At 38.8% G+C, this 27,667-nt stretch overlaps 2 protein-coding genes across 5 annotated transcripts; one reads left to right on the forward strand and one right to left on the reverse strand.

The window, feature by feature from the left end:
- Nucleotides 1-844: 844 nt before the first annotated feature.
- LOC119892911 (beta-galactosidase-1-like protein 2) lies at nucleotides 845-23,357 on the forward strand (the record flags this gene model as incomplete). 4 transcript variants are annotated; one of them, XM_038704885.1, is given in 15 exon segments in its annotated part: nucleotides 845-953; nucleotides 1,528-1,620; nucleotides 1,821-1,902; nucleotides 2,708-2,772; nucleotides 3,094-3,178; nucleotides 7,872-8,015; nucleotides 8,775-8,855; nucleotides 11,593-11,699; nucleotides 14,273-14,419; nucleotides 14,761-14,832; nucleotides 17,519-17,597; nucleotides 17,743-17,830; nucleotides 19,513-19,627; nucleotides 20,617-20,752; nucleotides 21,467-23,357. In XM_038704885.1, coding segments are annotated over 15 exon segments (1,417 nt in total), but the record flags the coding sequence as incomplete, so codon positions are not given.
- A 3,703-nt stretch (nucleotides 23,358-27,060) lies between these two features.
- On the reverse strand, nucleotides 27,061-27,157 carry LOC119892912 (galactosylgalactosylxylosylprotein 3-beta-glucuronosyltransferase 1-like; the record flags this gene model as incomplete). The annotated part of the gene is given in 1 exon segment (XM_038704888.1): nucleotides 27,061-27,157. A coding segment is annotated over 1 exon segment (87 nt), but the record flags the coding sequence as incomplete, so codon positions are not given.
- Between the last annotated feature and the right edge of the window lie 510 nt (nucleotides 27,158-27,667).

A 27,667-nucleotide genomic window follows, 5' to 3' on the forward strand; every position in this document is an offset into this window, starting at 1 on the left:
GGGATTTAGGGGGCTACCCAGGTAAGAATCACACAGCCACAATTAAGTGTTATATTTTCAGATATTTTGTATCTGCCTCACAGCCATACCAACATTGTAATGCATTTGAGGATAGCCAGCGGGTGCTAAGTTAGTCACTTAAATTGACTTGGAAATGGATTGTTCAGTCAGGTAATCTGATTGTTAGCCGTATCTTTGCTGCAGGCTAAATCCATTAAACTCATGGAAATAATTCATTGTTTATTTTATGAGAATTATTTCAAGTGTGCTGTCATCTGTTTGGCTATTTTCACCAGGTGTGTTGCTAAGGATTTGTCTTGGTGGCATATACGATACAAAGACAACAGGGCTTGTTACATAGTGTTAGACATATTATGGCTAGAGGACAGTATGCATCATATAAGTTAACCGCTAATGTTACTCAAATGAAAGTCACTGATAATTTATCAGACTGTCAGTGAGGTATTAGAGAGAACAATAATTAAATCTGACAGGCAGATCTCCCTGAAAGGATGAATTCATTTAGTTCTGTAATCAAAATAGATTTGGACAGATAATGGGGTAAATGTTGGAGGGGAAAAAGACTGGAAGTAAGTAGTTTTGCCCTCAGGGAACGTGAGGTTGAGGTAATATTTCTTTGATAATCATCCAAACAGAGTGTTTCTAGGGGCATGCAGTGAAGCATGACTTCCTCTGCACTGCATTTTATGATAGTCATGCTTAGGCTGGCTGGGATTATCTCCAGTAGCTGAAAACCTGAAGAGTTCACAGCACTTTGAAGAACTTGTGTGATATGTTATTTGTGGGACATTTTAAAGGTTTTTGTTGTGATTTCTTTTTTCAGTTGGCTACTACGGGATCACAACATGAAACTGAGAACAACCTACCCAGGGTTCACTGATGCAGTCAAATCCTTCTTTAATCACCTCATTAGGAAAGTTGCTCCATATCAGGTACTTTCCATTTTAGCACAAGAGAGATTTAAAAAGTATTTGGGTTGATGCACTCAGATATTCTAGAAAAATTACACGAGGCTATTCTATAAAAATATGACTAAAATACATCTATATCAAAATAGACAAGTTTTTCCAATGAAATGTTTTGAGTTTTCATCGTTACTTGCATACACACTTTTGCCTATTCATTTTGTAAAAGATATCAGCATGCATGCAATTAAAAAACTATCCAATCCCAAAAAGATTATTTTCACGACACAATCCTTGTTTTCACAATCATATTTTATCCCTGCATGCAATATTTAGTCACCGCCTCCTAAAAACCTTCAATCTGCTGTTGGCCATGTTGTAACCATTGTTAGCAATGCAATGCACCATACAACCTCAAATTGCTCAACTTGTGTCCCCCCCAGCCATATTTTCTTCTCATCAGCTTCATGCATCATTGAGCATGATCTGATTTGCATTCCACAGTGTTTTTAAAATTCAGCTGCATTGAGGGTAGGGATGGTCAAGATCTGGTGCCAGGCTCTAATATGTGTCCTCTATTCATTTGCTAATTAATGCACAGTACTCCAAGGGTGGCCCAATTATTGCAGTTCAAGTGGAGAATGAATATGGCTCCTTTGCTAAAGATAAAGAGTACATGCCTTTCATCAAAGAGGTAAGAATTAAAATTGCACAACTATGTCAACAGTAACTGGCAGCTCATAGATGAGTGCGCTTACTTACTTTGTTTTCCCTGCTGTCCTTTATTTGGTCACTCTCCTTTACACTTTCTTTCAAAGGAAAATCAACAAAAATATATCAGAAAGAACCTCCACTGTTTTGTTTAGTTGCCTCCATAATCCCCCTTCTTTCCAGGCGTTATTGTCAAGGGGCATCACAGAGCTGCTGCTGACCTCAGACAACAAGGAAGGACTAAAGCTTGGAGGAGTGAAAGGAGGTATTGTTAGACAAACAAGCACCCAAACAAACACACACACGCATACACACACAAACACACATACAGTATGGTGGTTTGGTGTATTGTGTTTTCACACAACGACAAAGGGGCGAAGGGCGGCCCAGTGTCAGGCAGAAGCAGTTCAGAACCTAATTCTACACACAAAGAATTCTGTGTTGTACCAGAAAGTGGTTGTTTTGAGCGTACTCTGGCATAGACACTGTGATGCCGGAAAATAAGTCTTAATTGTTATCTTTTCTATTAGATACCTGCTACTGTAATATACATGCATTAGTAACCATTGTTTTAAAGTCAATATAAGGTTGTTCTTCACTGAGATTATGAGTATTTCTGGTTTTATTATCACTGCAAACCATGTATTGTCATCCCTATAACAACAGGACAGGGTCTTCAGGGCATTGTTATAATAAACCTTCTTCTGGGAATTCACAAAATGTTTTAATGCATCTCTAAACTGCACCCTGATTTGCATATTATACTCACAGCAAGGTGAACAGTTGAAGTTTGATGCCTCGTTGGCTGAATCCTAATGCAGGAGCTTACACTATACTATTTTAATACCAATTCACTCATGATTTGAAGTGGATTTAGCTTTATATGGAAGTTCCAGGTGCTCTGTAGAAATAGTGATAGTTCTTTAAATACAAGGAAAGAAGCATGTGAGTGTTTAAGTACCACTCAAATCAATAATGCCATAAAGCATGTTAGTTTGAACTGTTCTGCATCTTTTTTCAGTTTCTGTATGTGTTAACAACAGTGTTTTGTCTTTTTTTTTGGTCTGCAGCACTAGAAACCATAAATTTCCAGAAACTGAACCCCAATGACATCAAGTATCTGGATGGAATACAAGTGAGTCTTATTTGTGTGCCGTGTCTAAATTGGTGGGTCTTCATTGTCCGTTATTATTTTATCCGTGTTTGTAGATTTCTTTAGATGTCATTACTAGTTTTCTGATCTTATCAAACATCAGACAGACACGTGATTCGTTGTCCTTGCTCTTTCTATTACCGATATGAAAATGTAGGGCTGCCATAAAAATAAAAGCCTGAAAGAATATCTTAATCTTTAAGAAAATGTATTCAGTGTTTGTACAAGCGCAATAAGGTAGTTGCTGAGAGAAACTGAAAGGTCAGATGTATCTTTTGCTCAATTGAGTGTGTTTTACTTTAGCCTCAGAAGCCTAAGATGGTGATGGAGTACTGGTCTGGCTGGTTCGATCTTTGGGGGGACCTTCATCATGTGTACACAGCTGAGGGTAAGACAGACTTAAGATTAGAGTACAGGTTTTCTTTAGTGAGAGCTGCAAGTAGGATACTTGGTAAGAGTAAGACATGTGATGGATGCTTTGTTGAGGATTAAACAGTTTGTATTTGTACAGAAGGTCGATAATACTGGCTAATTTGAGACTGGGGTAAGGCGGGTTTTGTGCTGCGAGCCAATACAGAATCTCTCAAGGCAAAACAGACTGTCTCGAGGGTAAGAAAGAGTCCCAGTGCCTTAGGGTAAGAAAGTCTTAAGACAAACCTTTTTAGTTGAGAATAAAACAGTCTCTGTGCAAGGGAAAGACAGGGTAAGGACAGACTCACTGCTATGTGGGTTATGTAAGATGAATTCTCCAGACTGCGTGTAAGACAGTCTCTCTAACGCCATGGTTCCTTCACAAAAGGCACAGAGCCCAGCTGGGATGTACAGCTTAGCATATGGTCATTTCCTCCTTGTTTTGCGGCTTTGTCAGAGATTTGTTGTGAGCCAAATATCACAGACCAGAGTCTGTGTCCCACCCCCTTAACTTTGTTTCTGGGCCATACAGGATGGTTCAAAGATGTAATCCACTGATTCTGACTGAATTTACTGAACACAGGTGGAGGTGTTGCACTTTGAGGGAGACACATCAGTGTTTCCTCTAGGATTTTCTTTTCAGCAGCGGGGGCAGGACAAACCCTGTTAATATGACAGCTTCTTACATTTATCTGTAGACATTAATATAAAAAGCAGGCAACATGAGAAACCTCTTCCCTTCTGAGGTGCATTTTATTTGCACATTAAAATCCAAAAAGAAACATCTCCTCATTAGCTTAAAAGGACTAGTTTGCATCTCTAATTAGCTTTACTAACCTCAGCTCCTCCAGTCACCTCCATCCTCTTTTCCAAAACCACTTTTTCAGACTGAAAACTGAAAAATAATTTAATCAGTCTGTACAGGACAGAGCTGCAGGCTACGTCAGTTTAGTCTAAATTTGTACCTGATCTTCTCAACATTGGACAAGTAGGCAGTAATAATATACAGCTTCCAGTTACTTTCTATCAATTGAGCTAAAGTTAAGTTACAAAGCAGCTGTGTAGCTGCTGTAGAAGCTTTCCTGCTCAGCTGCGCAGTCTGAAGGGGAGATGTTAGCTAACTTGGCGCTAACCGGCTTCACTTTTCCAGCAGGTGGGAAACAACAGACATTTCTTGGTCTTGAGAAGCTGACACACTGTAACAGACACCGTACATTTACTGCCAGAATATTTTACTCCGCTCGCGTTCACGGTCACTTTCTGCCGCTCGGACGATCAAACACTCGCTACGCACCTCCCGATTCAGAGTTACGCTGCTCTCGTAACACCATCTGTCACGTATGTTCTGCATAGAACGAGAGCATAGTTTAATGATCGTGGGAAATTTTAGTAGTGGCGGTCGTGATGCATATAGAGGAAACACTGCACATTCATCTCATGCTCTGCCACTTACTCTGTATCTACATGTGCTGTAGCTACAGATACACATTAGGACTGTCTTGGCCTTGGCCGCATTAAATGACATTTCACGGATGGATCATACAGTATCATTGTGTTTGTTCCTGTTAGTTATAGGCTACAATGTCTCATCAGCCTTATTGTGTAAGTTACAGACTGCATGTTACTGGCTGCACATGAATATAAGACATGACTTTGTACGCTTTGAGGAGCTAGTTTTAACTTCTTTGTACTGTATGCAGGTCTCTAACAGTGACCATTGAGGTGCCGTTGCACTACAAACAAAAAAAATACTTGATACAATTTGATCTGCATTAAAAACATGGATCACATGTTTGGAGCAAATAAGGGGACTCGATTCTAAAAATACTACAATAATGTTTTCTGAATGGAGTTCGGATTGATCAGAGCTATGCTATGCTAACTGTTCACAGTAAAGTACAACGACAGCTGGAATAAAGTTACAGACACACATTTTCTCACCAGGTAGTTCAACTTCCTCGCTTTCTTTTCTCCAAGTAATGTCCAGCTTTGTCTTTGCTGTGAAATAATCATCATAATTTAAAAGATGGATATATGTTTTGTATGAAATGTGTTAATTACCAAAGTAACCTGTAACTATAACTCTTAAATAAAGATAGTTGAGTAAAAATTACATTTATGATGATAATAGTAATAATAATAATAATAATAATAATAATACATTTTATTTATACATGCCTTTCAAGATATGTATAATATATTAATATTTATTTTAGTGGTGTAAAACTATAAAGCTAACTATAATAGCTCAAAATTGCTGTTAAGTACAGGACTGGAATAAATGTGTTTAGAAACTTTGCTCCTAGTGCTGCTAGTGGCTGAAACCCTCAAAGGGTGCTTTTAAACCTTAAAAGGGCTATATGTAGTTTCAATGGAATCATGTATTAATAAATAAAACTTTTACTTCCTTATTGTCAATAGGCTCTAACTCACGTAGAAAAGAAGCACTCACCTCTTTTCTCTGTTGCTTGGATCAGCTGCTATTCTGCTTTTAATGTGAAGGCACCGGGTCGGGATGTAGCCCTGTGTGTGCTTCCGGGCTTCTCTCTGACTACAGCAACAACACCGCAGCTAACGAAATGCAGTCCACTAACACCACGAAACAACCGGCTCCCAGCACAACACAGACTCCGACATAAACTACAACACAAACTCTACGTAAGGATACAAAACAACAATCAATGATTATGTGTTGAAGCTCATCAGGCCAAAGAGAATTAGATGGGTTTCGTGAAAACGCTGAGCAGTCCCACATGACTTACCAGCTAACGCGATTCATATTACTATCCTGTGTACCACCGGTATTATGTGTTGATTCAGTGTGCAAGAAATTATGTAACGGTACAAAGCAAATGTGGAGCGATTCGTTCTTGCTTCTACACCGTTTCAGTCGTTGTAACTTACGTGACCCACATAATATACAATAATGCAAAATAACTACATAGGACAACAAAACAATGGAAAACCCAATCACTACAGTAACGTTACTAACTGCGGTCTATTTGTTATAAAGTGCGACAACAATCTTATTTATTATATTCAGGCTAGCTCACTAACCGTTTCATTATCATCCAATACATTTAGCTGTGCTCACATTGCTAAGCCTCTGGTGAAAGATACACAAATAGTAATGTTAGTTAGCCTGGTTGCAATCTTAAAACCGCACCGCTAGTGGATGCTGAAAACTATATATTGCCCCTTTTAATATATATTTTTAAGTATCTTACAAAGATGTAGTTTGGCAGACTTTGTGTGAACATATCAGTAGGGCTGAATTAAAAGTGGTTATTATTTTCAATTAAACGCTTGATTAGTATTTTTGATTAATCGATAACTCTCTTGTCTAAAATGTCTCACTCTCTAATATCCCAGAGTAAAGTAGATCATCATAGTAGGTCATTAAATTGCTCGTTTTGTTTGACCAAATTAATTTGGATTAGATGATATATAATCTAAAAAAATAACTAAATCTTTCCATTTAAGAGGCTGTAACCAGCTCATGATTGGGATTTTTGCTTGATAAATAATAAACAATTAATTGATTTTCAGAATTGTCAATTAATTCTCTGTTTATTAAGTAACCACAGGTTGTGTCACATATTTCGTAAACTATTTATGCTGGACCACCTTGTCCTGGCTGATGGTATGGGCCCTAAGGTATAAAAAGTACAGTATTAATGTGATAGAGCCAGCTGCTAACTACTACAGGACCCACAGTATATCCACATATCACCTATATAACATGGTCCACATGCTGCAGCCAGGAGGGTGATATTTTTTGTATAATGTACAGTCGTGACATAAATGATAGCACCTGTTTTACAATTGTAAAGATTAATGGCAGCCACACACCCTGCCATCACCATCTTGAGAGCTCTCAAAAAACATCTTATTTCAAACACACAGTGGAGAGCCTCAAGCTTCCTTTTTACTCTCTGTCATTCCTAGCAGCCATCCACATCTTAACAAAAATGTTCTGAAAATGAAAGGGCTAGCAGTCTTGCTGCCTTAAGTATTTTCTCCTCAGTGAGAAAGGGAAAATGGAAAAAGAAAAGACCCTCCCCACGCAGTGTCACAGCTATGAAATGAATGCTGGAATATTCAGCGGGGATTCATGTCCTTGACAGTTCAGTGCTCTGCAGAGTGCAACACAGCCCGCAGTTGGTCACAGCTAGTGCCACCACCATGAAACCAACTGGCTCCATCACTCACCCTGCTCAATTGTTATTCACTAAGGCTCATGCCCTTGATTCAAATCATTAAAGTCGGTTCAATTTGACTACTAAAGTCCAATTTGAATACTTAATTACTTGCTCTGCTATGTTCGCTGCAAAATATAGGTAGCTAATTTGCGCAGGGAGGAAGGCAATTTTTTATGGGTGTGAGCATTGCCCCGTAATGAATTATAGTAACCTGTAATAGGATCCGTGGCTGAGGTCTGCCCATGCTTCAATTGAAGTGGAATTGAGAGCGATAGAATTATTGAATCAGTGGCTCTGGCTTGTTAAAGTCAAATAGATTTTTTGTGGGGTTTTTTGTGACTCATGTTTAGCTTTGCATTTGTTATTCCCTGATTTAGTCCCTGGTTTATATCAGAATAATTAAGCTAAATCATGGACTTTATGTATTAAATGGGATTTGTTTGGGTCTTACTTTTACTTTTTTGACAGACATGATGCCTGTGGTCACAGAGATCCTTAAACTGGACATGTCCATCAACCTCTACATGTTCCATGGAGGCACGAATTTTGGCTTCATGAGTGGGGCGTTTGCCGTCGGAAAACCAGCACCCAAGTCTATGGTAACAAGCTATGGTATGTGTAATGAATCTGTGTTTGACCATTACTGTGTAACATTTAATTATAATAGCCAGAACCACATTCACAGTTACTTAAACTTCTGCTGACTTTATCCAAATGTTTAAAGCACAGTGATCACCAAAGTAGGCTGAAACAATCCAAATTTTATTTGACTCAGGAGTGCACATAATTGTCAAACAATAACCTTTTTGAAATACAGTCAGTAAGTACAGTCTGTGCCTGTCTGCTTGAAACAAATGTGAATAGCAAAGGTAGATTAAAAATAATTTGGATATTAAGATATTATATGTCAAATGTCTGGAGATGGTACTATACCTGCTCCTGAGCCTCTGACCTTCTCTTTGAAATTTGAATATGTAGTGAACACTAATGAATTAATTACCTAATAGAATGCTTGGGAAATGTAAATCAAAGGTGGTCCAATGGCTTTTATATTCTCCTCCTGGGCACGTAACATTGTAATGACCTCGCTCTTGAGAAACGAGGAGAATTCTGAAAACGGTTCCGCAGTAGGGAAGCCCGCCTTTGACCTTCAGCAGTCTTCATACCTGTGTTTACTCCTCTGAATGCCCTTTACCTTTTTGCCTCAAACGGCTCCATTTTCTGTCAAGATAACTCAAAATGTGTCTCGGCTCGCTGCTGTTTCAAGATGTTTGATAGGGGAGCACGGTGAAAGCATCTGCCACGGTAAGAGGCATCCCTGCCTCTCTCTGGCTGCAGAGCCTGCTGTTCTGATAGCGCATTATCTTTCAGATTACGATGCTCCATTATCCGAGGCTGGGGATTACACCACCAAGTACCATCTTCTGAGGAATTTATTCAGCCTCTACCACAGTGAGTGTTGTGTGTTGTTGCTGAGACGGGCCCCACATCTTCTGTCTCTCTTTCTCTCCCTTTCCTTTCATCTCCCCACTTAACTTAATTCTCCTTGTAGAACCTGCTCTCTGTTGGCTAAAGTAGGATAACTTTGCATATGATTACAAGCAGGGATTAGATATGGGTCTATGTGTGTTGTGTGCATGCATGTATGAGTTTTGCCCAAGACAAATTACTGTCCATTGTGAAAATTACATGGCCTTGTTCATGCAGTTTTCTCTGTAAAACAAGGGTTTGTGGTTGGGGGCAGAAGTCTCAAGTGTTTTGTGGCCAGGACTGAAAATGTAGCTTTTGGCAATGTAGGATTGAATCCAGCACAACAAAGTAATAATTTGCCTACAGTTGTGACGATTGAAGATAGTGTGAAAGGCTGCCTTTGCGTGATTCATCCTTATGTTTGTTTTGTAGTCTGCTGAACACTGAGCAGTGGCCTGGATATGCGAGTGAGTCTGAGAAGCTCTGTGTTTTACTCAGCAACTACAAAACACATATAACACATGACCTAATTCTTTAATTAGATCAGTTTGATAATTGTTTGCTTGTCAAATCATGTACAGTGTGTCAGTGTTACTCTTTTCCCTGTGGTGTTGTTTTTGCATAAGCTGTCTTGGATTCAGGCTGATCTGTCAAATGTGTTAACACTGAGCTTTGACGTCAACGTGGCTCAAAAAGTAGACTTGTGATACACTATATGCTTTGGGATTTTCTTATTATTACAAAGCTGTCAAAAATTGCAAAAACTCAGTATATCATATAAAACAAGCTACACATCCATCTGTGCACTTGTGGTATGCCTGCTCGCTATTGATGGTACCAGTTTATCTTAAAGCATTTTCTCTGAACATCAAATATATGGCCCATTTAAAATTTTCATTCTTCTTCTGTGAAGAAAGTTAAATGTCAAATATGATCAAATTTGAACCCTACCATCCTGTTTCTCCTCCCCAGCCACACATCTCCACGCTCTGTTCTGCACAGGATTATATGGATAATTAGGGATAATAATGCCTTTGTTGCAGGAAAAAAAATTCTAATCTGTGACACAGTTTCATAGAAATGTCTTTTCAAAGCACACTTCCCCTCTTAGATATGACCCATTATATACTCTACCAAAGGCACTGGCTTGCAAGCGTTGTAGATTGGAGGAAGGTGTTGGCCATTATCCTCAAAGCTTTCCTTAAGTGATCCAGCTGTTACCACTTGGTGATAAGGAAATGCTGTCAAGCCTTTTCCAGAGGGAGCACTGGTGCTCATGCTTTAACACCTTTAAAAGCAGTTAGAGGGCACCGGCAACCACTGTTAATTGTTGTAATGAGACTGTTTTGTAACATGGAGCACAAACTAGATGCTGCTGTGGAGGGCAAATGGCTCACCCATGGAGCCTTAGAAGCAGTCTCCAAGGGACATGTTACTTTTATGATTTGTACTGAGTGATTCATAAGCTTTAAAATATGAAGACTCCTCAAGAGAATGCTTTAATAGCCCAGAAAATGGTCCAGTTGCTTTTTTGTGCATTTTATTGTTTTGCAGGTCAAACTTGAGCAGGCCAAAAGTAGTAAGTCATCCCACTTTATTTTTTTCTACCAGCTGTACCCAAAACATGGCTTTTAGACTTAACGAAGCAAGTTCAATACACCCAGGATACCTTTCAGTTATCTGGTTTAACTAACCCTAACAATCGCGGTCGGGATAAGCGGTACCACGAAGCTGATTATCAACTCAACTCAGGGTTTCCCAATCCAGCCGTCAGCGTGTTCACATAAAAGAGGCGGGGTAAGCAGCAGATGACAGACATGAACAAGTCCACTGGCAGCAGAGTGTCATATTTTACAAACGAGCAAACTGCTACACTACAGAAATACGACATAGGCCTAGTCTAAGTAGCACGGCTGCAGCTGACATTTGCAGGGAGAGAGAAATTCTCCGACAGTGTGAATGTCTAAATGAACAGGCATAGTCTATTATATTGCGTTGATTTGATGTGTTCTTGTTGTGTGAAAATATCAGCCTTATTCTTTCAGCTCGGCTGTGTCGGCGTTTCCACATTAAAAGACTCGGGCACTGAAGAAGTGGTCTTCCACCTCACCTTAAAAAACTTCTTGTCCCTTCAAAAATGAGATTAATTTATTTAACACACTTCAAAGGTGTTCCAGACATTGTTCTAAATTAACTTCATAAAGCAATCAAACAAAAAATCCATTAATGCCATAAAATGTGCTCAAATAGTGGTTGAAAGACTGAATCTCAACATTTACGCTACTGAAAACTCACCTCATTACCTGCGGCCACATCACAAAAGGTGGGGTGGAACAGGGCTACAGTCTCTGTAGTTGGCCTATAAGAAAGCTATACTAAACTAAATTAGATAGCCTACGTTCATATTAAAATTTAGTATTTCAATATCCAATATCAGTCTCACATAAGAATAATAAAAAAGAAAAGAAAAATTTATTTTAACAGCTGCGACAGGCTGTGTGAAACGGACTGGGACATCTTTAACTCCCTCCTCTGACTGAATTTCCATGTGCTTAAAAATATAGATTCATGTCTATTTTTGTGTTTTTGGAATTATGTATAAACGTGGACAATGTATGTGTTATAAAACAAAATGGGTAAATAAAGGAAAATGAAAATGAATTAATATGCAGACAGACAAACTGGTAACCTACCCTCATTTTTCCTCCTTGCTTTTCAGCCCAGCCTCTCCCTGAGCTGCCCTCTCTTCAGGAGAGGAGAGCATACCAGCCTGTTGTCATCCAGCAGCACCTGTCTCTGTGGGACAGTCTGCATTTCACTGACAAGGTAAGCTGGAGATGCACAGAGAGCCAACATTTGAGGCAGAAAAATAATAAACATTATTTGTGTAGCATTGCTCAAAACAGACTAACAAGGTTTTTGACAGGCAACAGTACTATATGAAATAAGTAATACATGATTAATACACAAAAGGCAATCAAGTAAACTTTGTGTTAATTATGTGAATATGCAGTCTGTTGTGGTATGTGTAGTACTTACAAAATGTATTCTCCTTCTCAAAGAGCGTTGCATAGCACATGTTCTCAAGTGTGATTCTATAAGACTGTCCTAGCCAGAGGGCAGGTGTATTTACATTTACAGTTATTCATTTGATGTTTTTATTCAAAGAGACTTACATTTGAGGAACAACATACAAGCAAATAGCAATTACAGAAAGAGATCTACGAGTGACAATAGATACTAGTAAGAGCAACAATAAATACTAGTAGGAGCTATTAGCATGGGCGGCATCAATGGGATAAATACCTAGGGAAAGAAGTAAGAGTCAACAAATAGTGCAATCAATACAAGAGGATTGTTAAGAGATAGAAGAAGAAAAGCACAGGAACTGCATGTTAGACATTAGGGCTTAGGGGTCTTATAAGAGAAAGTGTTCTTGGGAGAGATGAGCTTCTTGAAGTTAGAGAGGGACGCCCTTGCTCTGATGGCGTGTACTAGCTTGTTCCACCATCATTGTGTTACAGTACAGTCCCTACTGTTAAAGTAGCACAAGCTCCTTGCCATATCTGCATTATAGAAGCAACCCCAGCAGACACAGAAGATCACTGTGGGCACCTGCGCTTTTGTACCTGTGTTGCTATTGGTTATTTTATCAGATTTAGAAGTTTGAATGAGTGATTTTATGCCTGATGCAAGACGTATTAAATGCTTTAACTTGCCATGCATTCACTTGATTACCTCAAACAAGGTTACATTGTGACATTTTTGCCTCTCTATTGAGTTCAGTTGCTTTTGAATAGTATGATCTGATGAAACATAATCATATGTGAAGTAACCCACATTGTCCACTGCACATGTTCCAGGACGTCATTTGGTTAAGCCAAATGACAACAAATCAGACGATATACAGTTGCTTATGTACTAGGATTGGGAAATGTCTACAAAATTTCCATCGGACGATGTCAACACTGAAACATCGGGATGGACGATGGTATCGGGTACGCGCTCGCGCACAGGCGTGGGGGGAGTAGCGGTCGTCTTATATGTGCATAAGTTACCTCGCACGGACTTCACTCGGTTAAAAACTTGGTAGGCAATGACGTTACAAGTCGCGGTGGATATTTTACAAGCACGGACCAGGTAAAGTGGGGAGAAGATAATTCGGAGGAAGGTCTGAAGCATATTTAAAATTTATAATAATTATGTTCCTGGTGATTAAAACCTGCTGGTTTAATGTGAAAAATGTAGATTTTTTTGCCTTGGCGGGTGGGGTTTTACAATCACGATGCCTGCTCAACCATCGCCCATCTGTCAGCCATCACTGATGGACGATGGCATCTTCTTATCAGCCCAACCCTAATATGTACCTAATACATAAAAAATACATACATGAGCCTTTTACTTCTTAATAAAGAAACATAGAAAAATCTTACAGGCATGGTTATGCTAATGTGAAAGTGAGAGAAGTGAGCTTGCAATCATTGTCCATCACCAGCTTGATTTCCTGAACCTATTGAGAAAGTCTGAGAAGGGAAGTACACTCGTCGCTAAAGAACAGCTGCTGATGAGTTGCCCTTGAGCAAGACATTCTCCACTAGCTGCACTAGTGGCCTGCTCAGGGACCAGTGCTAATCTACCGTGGCCAGCTTTATGACTGTAAAGAAAGTTGTTGAAATAAAGTATGAATGCAACAGAAAATCTCCCCTTGCCAAACCATAAACCTGTTTGGAGGTTGTCATCACGTCTGTTCGCTTTTCATGTCCACCAGTCTAGTTTGACGTTCACACCGTGCTCTTCAGGGGCATTTATATTCCAACCAGATGTAGCACGTCTGGCAGTTGCTTACAACATTAATTATTCACTCCTCGTCGCTATAATTTGCTTCCCTCTGAGACGAAAATTACTTTGCCCCTGACCAGCCACACTCCCTCGTTTAAAAAGAGCGTTGTCTCTTCACTGGCTTCAGAGAGACTGAGTGGGATGCGTGAGTTTGATATTGTATCAGGATGTTTGGAGGTAGGTGTTTAATCGTGTCATAGCAGGGAGTGTTTATTGTCTAGTGAAGAGGGCATAATGCACCTCCCAAGGGTATGCAAAAGAATGTTGCTGAATGAAAGAATCGCTCTGAACACCAGACAGGAAAGCTTCATTAGGTTTGATAAATCATCACTTTGGGTGGTGCCATCTTGCGAGTGGGAGATTTTGCGGCATGCATCATAAGATCCCATCTGCATTGAGAGTGGTTTTGAGATTGTGTGTTTCCACTTTAAATATAGCAAACATTGTGTAGCCATTTAAAAAAAAAAACTGACATTTCCGCAGCATATTTAGACACCTGCTTTTAGTGGTACATTGTATAAACAATATCCCTGTCTTAATCTCTATTTGCATATTTTTAGCCTTTGAAGTCAGAGAGGCCGGTGAACATAGAGAATCTTGCTGTCAACAATAACAATGGTCAGTCTTATGGCTACACGCTGTATGAGACCACAATCACCAGTGAAGGAACCCTCAACTCAAAGAACAACGTCAGGGACAGAGCTCTGGTAAAGACAGGACAACAGACACAAACATAATACATCCGCTGTCACACATTTATACTTTTCTTTGTGAGAACATTTAGGAAGCTGTGATCTAAGCTTGTGAGAAATCACACCTCTGATCAGTGTACTTGTGGAGCACAATTAACAAGCTCAGGCTGCCACCAGTTGCTCTGGTGTTAATGTCAAACAGTTACTGCAGCCTGCAATTCTCAACAGTTGATGTCTAAAATCTTCAGTGAAAGACTGAATGTAATGTAGGACAAATGCATAAATGCCTCATGCTCTTTCCGCTTTTCAAAATATTTGCTTTGCATTTAATTAAAAATTTTTTTTTTTATTCTTAGGTTTTTGTGGACAAACATTTTGTTGGTGTTCTGGATTATAAGACGCAAGAACTCGCACTCCCTGTTGGGAAGGTAGCTTTTGTCTGTGGTTTGGTCCTTCTGTGTGTAGTTTAGACCTAGTATGCTGTTAGCTGATTTCAAAAGGATAAAGTTGTTAATATTAAGGGTGCTCCGATCAATCGGTCACTGATCGTAATCGGCAGATAATGGCTTTAACTGGGTAGATCGGTGGTCTCTAAAAAGGCAGATCAGAAAAGCTGATCAGATGATGCAATACTCGCTGGACATATTTTCAATGGCAGCTAAAATGGTGCCATCTGAGTAGTTTTCAAAGCTAGCTAGCACCAAAGTCCTTTTCAGACAGGAAGCGATTGATGAGCCCAGTTAATCATTTACAATGAGAGTTTAATTGTCTTGACCCACAGCACATCAGGCGACTGATCCCCTTAGTGTGAGTTTCCTGATGCAAAGAGAGGCGCCACTCAATCAGCTGACTGCCTCCTAGTCCGTTTTCTGCCTCTAGCCTCTTTGTACTGCCATGTTGCTTTCAGTAAAGGTTCCACCAGTTCCACTTCGTTGTCGGTCAATGCAAAAAAAATACCTGTGTGGTTCTTTGTCTGTAGTACTTTCTTCTTTTGCTAAATCTTCTGCAACTGCGGAGTAGACCATCTGCTTCATGTTTACACCGGCAGGCGCATGCCCAGTGTATGTGAATGGCAGCTAGATGTGCCTTTTTTCAGTTGTTTTAATTTGGACAGAGATTAACTCTGACACGCACAAAAACGCTGCTGTGGACGGAGAAGATCGTATTCGTTATAAAACTGTTTAAAAAACTGTAGTAGTGTGGATATAGCCTCATATTACCCCACTCCTCTCTCTGCTCCTTGTTTAAATGTTTCCCTGTAAATCTCCCGTATTTTTAACCTTTATAAAATCAAATAAAAACCTGCTGGCCGTATTTAAAGTGTTAGCTTGTCTCTCCTCTGGTAAATCCGGTGGCAGTAGGCCTATGTAAAAGATGTAGACTTCTTGCACAAGGATTTAATAAATGAAAACAACCCACTGAAATAATATTAGGCCTATACTAGTGGTATGAAATTATAATGTGTATATAGTAACGCTAAGTAATATTAACAGAATAATGTGTAAATTTCCCTTATTTTGAAATCTCAGTGATGACAGTTATGACTCCTCTGTAGCCCTCTCTCCCACTCTCTGCTCCTCTCTCCGCTCCCTAAAGCTCACAGAACCTGCCTGAGCTTTCCAGAATAAAAAGCGGCTATTCAGAGTTTATCATAGACTCATGATGCCTGTGCACCTTTTATCTCCTAAATATTTTGGCTACAGCCTTTTTTGTTGCAGTTTTTAAAGTTGAAGTAAATTTATAAAGTATAAAAATATATATGCTGTTTGTTCTGTTTTTGTAGTTTATTCCACAGGAAAGCTATATTTCTTAAGCTGTAAGATGTTCACAGTAACCAGGCAAAGGCTGCTATGGTTTGAGTCTCTAAGACAGAGGGAGTGGAATTTGTTGCCCATGTTTCCTGGCAATAAAGTAAACAGTTGTCATTTCATGATACTTATTATCTGTTAATTTTAATACTTAACACATTGTTTGTAGGACTAATTAAATAAATATACAGTATAATGCTACATGATAAATAAAAGGCTTCAAATTAGACCCAGTGATCGGTGAACGATATCGGCCGATGCTGCTTTCAATAATCTGTGATCGGCCCAAAAAATCCTGATCGGAGCACTCTAGTTAATATTTAACATCATGCAAAAACAGTATGTGAAAGCTTCAGGGTATGCTGATGGATGTTTTTGGCAGCAAGGTCACAGTATTAAAAGTTAGCTTTGGTATTTTTCAACCTGGAAATTGGTCCAGTATTGAGCGAGCGCGCTTTAGTCAGCAGCAGCGAAACAGGGCTTCAACGTAATCTTTGTGGGCAATTGTGCCTCGTCAAAGTACATCCACTTAAGTTCTTGTTTTTGCCATTGGCAGGCTCAGATTCTTATAACAAGTAGCTGCAAATATTTTGGAATATTAATATACAGAAAGTCACTATGACACTCTTGTCAAAGCCACCAGACTCCATTGATAAAAATAGTAATTTTACTTTGCAGAACGCGGGAATTGCTGGTCTACTTCTGCCTTGGTTGGTTAGTTAGTTTGTTTGTGTTATTATTTGACTTAGTTGTTTTTATTTGTTTGTGTAATTGTGTGAAGTTGGTGTTTTAAGGGGTTAAAAACACACAATAACACTAACCGATGGTTGCAGCGGGAGACCAGAGAGGTAAAATTACTGTTTTTGTCAGTGGAGTCTGGTGGCTTTGACAAGACAGTGACTGCTCAAAAAAGTCTATCTCTGTAGGTATAATAAATAATTTTGTTAGAAACTTATAATGTCAGTCTGTCAGTGGCAAAAACAAGGACTTTAGTGGACGTACTTCGACGTGGCGCAATTGTCCATTAAGGATTAAGTTGTAGCACTGTCTCGCTGATGCTGACTGCAGGGCGCTCGCACAATACTGGACCATTTTTTTTAAATGTTGTCCCAACAAAAACATGAGAAAATAGGTTTCCAGTTTAAAAAATACTGAGGTTACCCTTTTAGCCAACAGCAAACCTTCAAATGACTGTTTATCTAATTTTGAATAGTCAACTATAACAGAAAAGTGTAGACTCAGATCGGCCCTGATCAATGTACTGTACCTCAGTAATGCCTGTCATGTTTTATATTGTCTACTGAAGGGGAAAAGAACTCTAAGTTTACTGGTGGAGAACTGTGGAAGAGTGAATTATGGGAAAACCCTGGACGAGCAGCGCAAAGGTACAAATTGTTACATAAACTGATTGCTTTGTTGATTTTCAAGTCTTGCCGAATTATCTTTCTCATTAGAGGCATCGACAGAAACTAATTAACAGTTTTTCAAGAGCCTTAAGAAAACTTGAAGCAGCTTTGACGCACCTTTCAGGACTTGTTGGAGATATCGAGTTAAACAGGCGCATCCTCCGAGACTTCATTATTCATAGTCTGGATATGAAGCCAGGCTTTGTAAACAGGTTTGTATCTTTCAATTATTATCCAGTTTCCTGACATGTTTGTGTTTCTCTGTCATTAAACTGCCTGCTCATGATTCAAACCAGCTGATAAGCTCTCTGCCGAACACAATTACAATGGGAACATGGTGATTAAATATAGAAATCAAAGCATGGCCCTCTAATTCAGTGTTTAATGTTAAATCTTTTAATTATAAACATGGCTCGAGTCAGTTAAAATCTGTACAGTTATCAATGTTCAAGGGGCTCAACATGATAGAGAACTTTATACCTTTTTGTCACTAAAGGGTAAAGCAGGCAGATGGATCTGGTATTGAATATTTCACACCAGTGGTTGACAGCATAAGGTCTTCATAACATACAGTATTAGCTAAATTCAAACTAGGCAAAGCATAAAGCAAAAATGTAAGGTCCAGGTGGTCCAGGTACAATGATGAAAACACCACATGAAACCGGGAGGTAAAAATACACTGTTATTGAAGTTGAATTTCAGTTAGCAGCGTGTATCTGACAGCTTAAATGTAAGAATTCAAAGCAATTAAAATGCCATTTCCAAGGGCTCAAAAACATAGAACTTTCTGCATCAACCAACATGAACAGTGATTTAATGTTGAAACACACCAACATGGATAAACCTTTAACAGGATAGTTATTAAATGCTACAATATATTTACCAAATAATTGACAAGATCATTGAACACACATTTGTGCATTGAAACCTTGTTCAAAACCTTGAATTCATGGCCAGTACACAAACACATTACTAACTAACAAACACAGAACTACTGTGCAATGGAAAAATGTAAGGTCTGAATGATTTCTATTAAGACAGGTTTGTCTTAACTGTTAAACGTGGACCTGTTTAATGTGGCATCAATCCCATAATAGTCATTAGGTTTGGTAATTTATCTACAACAGCCAAGCATTTTAAGGTCATTTGCATGATCCCATTGCACTCCAAGGTGCAAATGAATATCTGTCATTATGTTTCCATATTACAAGATTAGAATGACCTCCTTGTACATTGCTGATCACATGCAAGATTAGTGTCATTAACACCAGATTGAAGTCAGGCATCTTCCACAACCCTTCCCAATCACAAAATTGATTGATCATTTCTAGGGGTTTTCTTATGTTTTATTCAGACCGGTATGCATCTCATATTTGTTGCACAGATATGAAACACCAGGGTCAGTAGGAGTAGCTGACATTTTTGTTTGTTTACATATTTGCACTTAATGGACTATCTTGATATATTTCCAAGTCGTTTTTGTGTCTCTCCTCATGTACTGAGAAATTGCAATTTCTTTACCTCAGCACCATCATGAAAATGTCAAGGCCCGAAGCCCTGCATGAATGAACACTAAAAATGCATAACAGAGGAAGGAATTTTGGTCTTATATTATGGCAACCTTTTAAATTTACTTGGAGGCAAAATATAACCTACTGTATAGCCAAAACAAATATAGTGATTCTGTATATTTCCCCTGGCATCCATGTCCAAACTTTCACTTGACATTTACTTAATACATATAAATAGGAATGACATGATACACTGGACACCTAAATGTCGAGACTGACAATGTATGCAGAATGTATCTGTTAAATACATTACAGAACCGAGAGTTGTACTGCCATGCCATGAAACATCCAGTAGAAAAGTGCAATTTATTCTCCTTTTACAGACTTGAGACTTCAGGCCACTGGATGTCTCTGCGTCATCGGCCCTCCTTCCCAGGTTTTTTCCAGACCAGACTCTATGTGAACAGTTCTCCTAAAGACACCTTCATCAAACTCCCTGTGAGTAGTGCAGGCACTCAGCTTGCAATCCAGTACAGCAGCACAACAAACTACAGCCTCAGAAACTGAGTATACTATAAAAACGTTAAAACATCCAAAAGTATATGGACAGGTGTGTGGATTTGTTTTACCTAACCTCTCATAGATTCACAATGGACATGAAAGTTTAAGTTAAGCCATTTATTAATCAGATATGAATGTCAAATTTTACTTTCTTTAGATTTAACAGAAATCAAGTTGTCAATACTTTCATAGATAATTACACCCTTCCAAGCTCTGTATATTATGTACATTGTTTTGAAATGTGCATTGCTTTGGTAAGCATTTTTTTTACCTGAGCTTTGGCCAGACAGTCAGGAAGCTGTCTTTACCACGTAGACTTTAGACATGGGAATCTGTCCTTTTATAGATCTGTTCTGAATTTTGAAACCAGAAATTTAAATGTATTATATACAGTTAGCTCAGACTATTACTAGTTATCATACCTCCTTCAGAAATACTTTTGAAAAGTCCCCTGAGAAATAGCTCTTCAGCAGGCTTTTTTGAGTGCTGCCTTACTTATAATTCATTGGATATATTTACAGAAACATTTGTATTTCATTTACTCTGGTGTGAGAACAGAGAACGTCTGAAAAGGCTCTTTACAGAAAAGATGATCCAATTTGTATGCAATTCTCCTTAACACAGTTATTGATTGAATAGGCCTTGAATAAGTGCCACTTGACCAGTCATCCATCCTGCTATACTGTATAACTCTCGTGTTTTTTCTTTAGCTTGTAACTTTCCCAAAGTGTTCCAGTGCTGAGACACAAAATGAAGAGGCTAGAAGTCAAGAAGCTTAGAGCTATAATTAACAACAACCCAGGATGTATTAAGCAAAATCTGCAACTCATTAAAAAAGGAAGGCTTGACATGTATTCTTGGTAGTTAAATGTTTCTTTTTTTACCCATCAGCATTTAATTGGCTGAACCTCCCTGTTGGCGAACAGTCATTGATTCTGTTCACAGGGCTGGGGCAAAGGCGTAGTGTTTATCAACGGCAAGAATCTGGGACGCTACTGGTTCATCGGTCCTCAGCAAACTCTCTATGTCCCAGGTCCCTGGCTTCACAGAGGAGACAACAAGGTATGGTCTCATCTATATCTGCTTACCCTTCAGGAGATACTTTTATCAAAGTTACTTTAGCACATTTTTTAAAAATCTAGTTAGATCTCAACATTGTTTGTGATGTAAAGTTCTGTACAGAAACACATTTTGCACTAGTTACCCTTCAGGTTCTCTTCAGTCCCATATGTTTGTTACTTAACAGGATAATACATTGTAGTAAATACATCATAATGACATAGTTTTTGGTGTATCTACTAGTGCTACCACATGGTCACATTTAAAGCAATTTAAGTTCTCACTCAGTTGTAGAATATATATGTGTGTGTGTGTGTGTGTATATGTATGTGTATATATATATATATATATATATATATGTATGTGTGTGTGTGTGTATATATATGTATTGTCCCAGGTCTCTCACACCAAAGGCAGGCATCTTATCCATTGCGCCATCACCACGACCCGCAGATGCAAATGAAAATCCTCCAAATCTTAAAGACTGTGCAAACATAGCAGATGTACATGGTCTAGTTCCATCAGTCCTTCAATATGGCAAAGTAAAAGCACATCACAGGTCAACAGTTACAGCATACAGCTACCGATATCCATCACCTCTGTGTTTCTCCTTGTCTTTTCTCCGAGTATGCATATATTGACACTGGTGTTCAACCACCCACTGTCAGTGTCCCTTCATGACCTCAGCTAAGCTGGTATTTTTTTGCTTTATTGCAGATCACAGTGTTTGAAGAGCAGGAAACAGATGGGAAGATTCAGTTCGCTAGCAGCCCCGACTATGGCATGACTGTTGATGTCCAGTGAGGGTGGAAGTGTGGATGAGGAGAGGAGGATTATGGAAAAGTAGCTGGGGAGGACGTGATTCAGGCGACTGCTGTGAGCTTCGTCTTCTGAGGCACTGATGCCCGGCTACGACCAGCAGCACTCAAGAGTGACACATGTCAGTGAGCATGACATTTTGTGTTATATCACAAGATGCCAACACAGCAGTGATCCAGGCTACTTTTTCATTTCATGACTGCATTTATGACAGTCTGTTGAATCCTTTTTATTCAATTTAGTAACTGTATCATTAACCTGCACTCATATAGTACATAATTGGAGACCAAGGGACTGTGACAGAGAATGATCTTGATTATAATAAAGTGTTATAAAATCTCTTCCTCTCACAGAATTTATAAATTACAGGCTGTGTAAAAAGAACTGTGAATAAAGGCTGGTTTGACCCCTTGTCAGTAGCTAAGGCCAAGGAAGCTTGTGAACTGCTTTATTTATCCTGCACACTAAGAGCCTGTTTGATATAACACTGGTTGGTTTTCAAATTTACCTTCTTATGATATGCTGTTAGCTCCTTCAGAGAGGTGAAGATTACAAGCTGTGTTTGAAAACCAGCCTGGATACCATCACAATTATTTTCTATAAAGGAATATTTCACCATCGGCAACATGGTATATTCATAAATGTGCAAATATTTTTTAAATTGGTGCTACATGACCAGAGAAAATAGAGAAAAATGGCTGTGGTATTCCCTAATACAGAGCCTAAATCCCTCCCTTCAACTTTCGCCCCTTGGGACCTTATTTCGGAACAAATGTAAATGTTAAGTTAGTCAACAGTGAGGCAACTAATTTTGGATCCCATTTGTGCTGTGCCCTAACTTACACACATGATTTTTGTCAACTTAGAAGATAATTTTCTCTGTCAAGAAAGTGGCAGTTTGTTGTAAAGCAGTAAAGTGACATTTTATGAAACCGATCAATAAACTACATCTCTTGTCTCACAATATACATCATCAACATGTTAACGCTGTAATGCTAGCTGTATTGGTTGTCTGCTACTAGCTGAGTAAGTTAACTATATTCCTCGCACAAATGTATCTCCCTGATGTGTTTAATCCAACGACTCCCATGAACGTTAGCTTGCTGATGTATGTCCTATTTAAAGTATAAAGAGGCAATGGAATATGATCGATAGTCTGACCTGACACTTGTCCAAATGCTGGTTAATGATGTAAACTGGAAAGATTTTAAATGACATTTAATTAGAACAATTAGAATGACGTTGGGGAAGTTAGCATAATCGGATGTTTCCTACTCATTTTTCAAACAGCATGAATACTAATAAGATATTTCTTTATATATGGATATATAAATAAATGCTTACATTTACAAACTCCTAGCTCGCAGGTTTAATATATAATTTGGCTCCTTAAGCTGTTATATTTTTGTCAGTTATGTCACATTTACTAGCTAGCTAGCTAGCTTAAAACTGATGTGACAGTAGCTTGTAAAACTCTTTACTAGATAAGGTATTCCTTTTGTGGTATTGGTGCAGTGTAAACTAACAAGTTTGAAACTAGCTAGTCATTATGAATAACTTAAGTACTTGACAAATAAACTAGCTGCTGCAACCCAATCCACCCAATCAATGTTGAATTCCAGTAAATATCAAGGACCTTTACAAATGCATCACTTTGGACTCACTGAGTGTAATTTTTTTAAATGCATTTGTAGAATTGTATATTTCTCACATTTTATATCGTGGTGAGATATGCACTGTGTGCAACTGTAGCATGATCATCAGTATGCATTAAAGCCTTTTCACCATGCCAACAGACCAAATGCATCTGATTTCAGAATAGAAACACATACTACAACACACAGTGGAAAAAACATCCATTGTACAAACACAATACTCCAGTATGGATGAGTTTCTTCTCAGTTATTTATTTCTCTTGATTCAACTAACATCTTACTCTGAGACAGAATTGATATGGCAAATAAACAACCTTAAGAGTCACATGCAGAAAATGTGAATCACATGAGGCCGGAAGATGACAGTGGAGATGAGGAAAAGGGACTTGTGTGTATTGTGCCTTATAGAAACCCTCAGAGGGTAATGCTCACTAACTGACATTAAATATTGAATAACCTGTACTACCTAAGTTGATGTATAGGTTGGTTGTTTCTAGTAGACTAAGTCTTTTTGTGAGTAGTAGATATTGCTCAATACATCATCTGTTGGGAGTCAGAAAAAAAATTAAGATCAGATGTCGGACACAGTAGCAACAACCTCAGTTTCAAGGTGAAGCCCTTTGAATTGTTCTGCTGCTTCAGGACACACCAGAGAGTAACATCACAGAATCTTATTTAACCAATAAAATATATAACCAATATAACAAATCCAGCCTGTACGCCACATGACATTTGTTTGCCTGCATCTTGACAACAGCAACATTTAGAAGGTGAGAGCAGGAGTTTAGTTTCTCTTGAACAATAAATGATATACAACAAACTACATTTTGGGAAAACGTGTTTGCACAAAATGGAAACAAGTTAAGCTGCATTTTAAAGGATAGTGTTCTAATTAAATCTTTAACACACTGGCATTTTTCCACTTTGGACTACAACTCTTTGTAGTACTCTCTTTGTACTCTTTGTAATTTGTTTCAGTGCTTAAAACATTTCAGGTGAACATTTAGATTAAAAGCTGATAATAACCACTGAAGTAGAATTTAGATCAACAGCAATGCTAAAAAGAAGATGTTGTGTGTGTGTGCCTACCTGTTGGTAGCACGAACCTGTTACTGATCTATATGATAATCCATGTGTACAGTCTGCTGTATGTGCGCATGCTTTTTTTAGAGAGCAGTTAGAAAAGACAGATTTAAGGGCAAACGCTGCTATCATTCAGTTGCACATCCACACTTGAAATAAATACATAAATAAATATATAAAATTTGATGTGATTTAATAAATAATGGGAGGTAAATTGAAGAATAGAACAAACCCAAAGATAGTCTGTGATCTCCATGACCGATCCCTGTGCTGTGTAATATCATGCAGTCAATGAAAGCAGCCAGTTTGATTAGAGATACAATACAGCCATTGTCTGAATGCGTATCTCGTCATATTCCAAGTGAAATATGTAATAACACGCTTTCTCCGGCTGATGAGCCCGAGAGGCAAATAACGTCTTTGTAAGTTTTCATACTGCAGCAGTGTATTTTGGGTTGTGTGTGTTGAAGGGGGGGCGCACAGAGATAATCTGGCAACAGTACAGAGACTCTGTGTTTGAATTATCTCCAGCTACTTCTGCTGGGCAATGTTAGATAAGAACCACCACTGTGTATTGCACTAGACGAATGATTTATCGAGTACAGGAGAGATTCTATTATGTGAGGTGTAGAATAACTTTGTTACAGTTTTCAGGCGTACAGTGACATAGCTACTATCGTTAGAAGTGCAGAGGCTCCCTTCTGTGATCCGGTTAATGCACAACAGATGGACACTAATACAAAAACCCCCTTGAGATACAAACATCAGTCCACATTACTGGAGATGGCATGTCAACGTTGCTACCAAACCAGTAGCAAAAACAAAATTTATTTTTGTTGTGCTTTTCTTCAGCCTGCTGTTATTTCAGAGTAGCATGTATTATCTCATTTTAGTGGAAGCCAATGTTGGTTATAAAGAAAACAAAATATTTGGGGTCATGTATAAGATATTTTAATCTATTATTCATAACTTACACCAGCTGTTCAAAGGTGAGTTGTATTAAAAGTCAGCAGATGCAGCCTGAGCATCTAAATTTATGTTTTTGGAGAATTGGCAAGGGGGACTGGCAAGTCTAGTAAAACCAAATCCTTAGGCTTTTACGCTGTTTCATTCTGCTCTTTTGTGTACTTGCACACAGCTGACCCTTGTTAAGCAGTGGCTCATGTACATATGAGCGTGCGCAGACAACGGGAAATGTGAACTCACTAAAATGACAGTTTCCCTGCAATGTCAAAAATGACACTTTATGAAAGCTTACATGGCAATTAGTTCAGAATTTGTGAATTTATCATGTAGCTGATTTGAACTTCTTGTCTATGCATTATGAATGTGTCACAAAGTGGAGTTTGTATTATCAAATGAAATTGGTAATGTGCTATTACTATTTCCATGTGTTGAACCTATAGTGAGCCTGTGCCTTGTTCTGTGTCATTGTGAGGAATTCACCAGGGGGAAAAGAGAAGAGAGTTTTTGTTTTTACATATAAATACAGTAATTACAGTGCTTTTGTCAAAATGTGTCATTAATCCTCGGATTGTTCTCATTTTGAATTACTATTTACACATGTTGCCACAAAGGAACATCATTTGTGTATTTTCTAAGTGCTAAGAAGAGTGTTAAGATTTTGATGTTGACATTTACATTTCAGCTCCCAAGCACAAGAAGGGGTACATTTCAAACAGCAGTCTCTCCTCAAGTGTACGGGTGGCTTAAATGCGGGTGGTTATAATGACACTATAAAATGAACAATGAATGTAGATAAGAGTCAGTAGTGATCTAGCAAGTCAAGCTCTTGGAAAACGCCCAAAGCAATTAAATTAAAGCAAACATTTCATAGTTATCAAAAGAACATTCCTTCCCTTGCCATGTTTGTGTTTGCTCAAAGGAAAATCCACATGAGACATATCTGTCCTTGGAGTCGTGTTTTTATTCAGGCTGATGATGCAGGTCGTGTCCTTAAATCCAAGAGGAATTTCTTGTACCATGTGCAGATCCAGACAATGTGTGTTCTTTTCCCCCCTTAGTCCCTTCTTTTTTGAGGTGAAGGATATTATTTAATCTGCTTGTTTGGTTGAATCCGCTGGCTGTATGCTTTTCATATTGTGCTGTCTCTTTTGTTAGGTTGTCCTCAGCAGGCCGTTGTACCTCGAAGGTGCAGGTCACTGACCCCGTGAGATGTCCTTTATGTCGTCTCCTCTGCACTTCAGTCGTAGACCTGCCAAATAACTGCCGCCTCTTACTAATCTGTGCTTTAATATGATACATTTGTACTGCTTCAATCCATATTTTAAAAATGTCAGATTCAGTCAAGAGGATTAAATCCCCCTTCAAAAAGGCCCCCATTTCCTTTTTTCCTGATTATTAAGACATGAGCGCTGGTTGCACTTATCAAGAGCCGTTTTCTTCCTGCACAGGTCCAAGGCCAACCACCTGCAGTAGAAAGGATTAAGATATGCTGAGAAAGAGCGCTAAGCCTTATTTAAGTTAATTGAACATGTTTATTTCCTTGGTGACATTCAATAATGGACAACATCTGCTGTAATTGTACCTTAACAGGAAGCACATTTAAAAATGAATGTACAATGTATTAGGAAATATTAAGAACACCTGCTTCTTTTGTAGTCTAACTAGTTGAGACCAGGTGAACATGATCATGACAATTCCAATTCCCCCGCTTTCTCCAATGTGTTGACAAGGTCTGTAATGGGAAGGTATAATAAAATATACCAAAACTTATTTATTTACCGTAGTCTGGGGGAAATGGTCAAATCTCCACATTGGGGTCTGTGAAGCCTTTTTTCCCCTCGTTTACAAGGACAGGTTTCTCCGTTCTCGTGTGCCAAACAAGTATCTGGTGAGAAAATAAACAACAACAGCAGCATTACAGCATGCACTCATTAGGTCTGCTCTCCCTTTCAGCGCCCACTCAGCCTCATGTTCTTCAAAACAGTCATTTCCTGTTATAGCTCCCAACAGGACCTGTCTATGTGTAAAGATGCTTGAGCATGAACCCTGCGTTAGAAGGGAGTGAGAGGGACCACAAGTGTATTATCTGACAAATATGACACACCCTCTCAGCTTGGCCCATGTAAAGCCCTCTCCTGACCATAGGATAATGGCTACCTTCAAATGACAGCCGACTCAAAATGTTTCCACACAATATGTAGGAGCTCTTTGCCTTTGCAATAGCACTGCAGTTCTTTGCACAGTTTTTTCTGGGTATGCTATTGTGCTACCAAGACTTCAGACTGGGTTCATTTGGCCCCAGAGACAGGACAAAAATCCAGGAAAAGGATGGCAAGGGGAACGGAGGGGGCCAAAAGTGTCAAGCCCATTTTCCCTCTTCTCTGTATTGGAACCC

Source organism: Micropterus salmoides, unplaced genomic scaffold, assembly GCF_014851395.1.
Source record: "Micropterus salmoides isolate LMB-PRFRI ecotype aquatic unplaced genomic scaffold, ASM1485139v1 Ms_hic_scaffold_75, whole genome shotgun sequence".
In the NCBI taxonomy this organism is placed as follows: domain Eukaryota; kingdom Metazoa; phylum Chordata; class Actinopteri; order Centrarchiformes; family Centrarchidae; genus Micropterus; species Micropterus salmoides.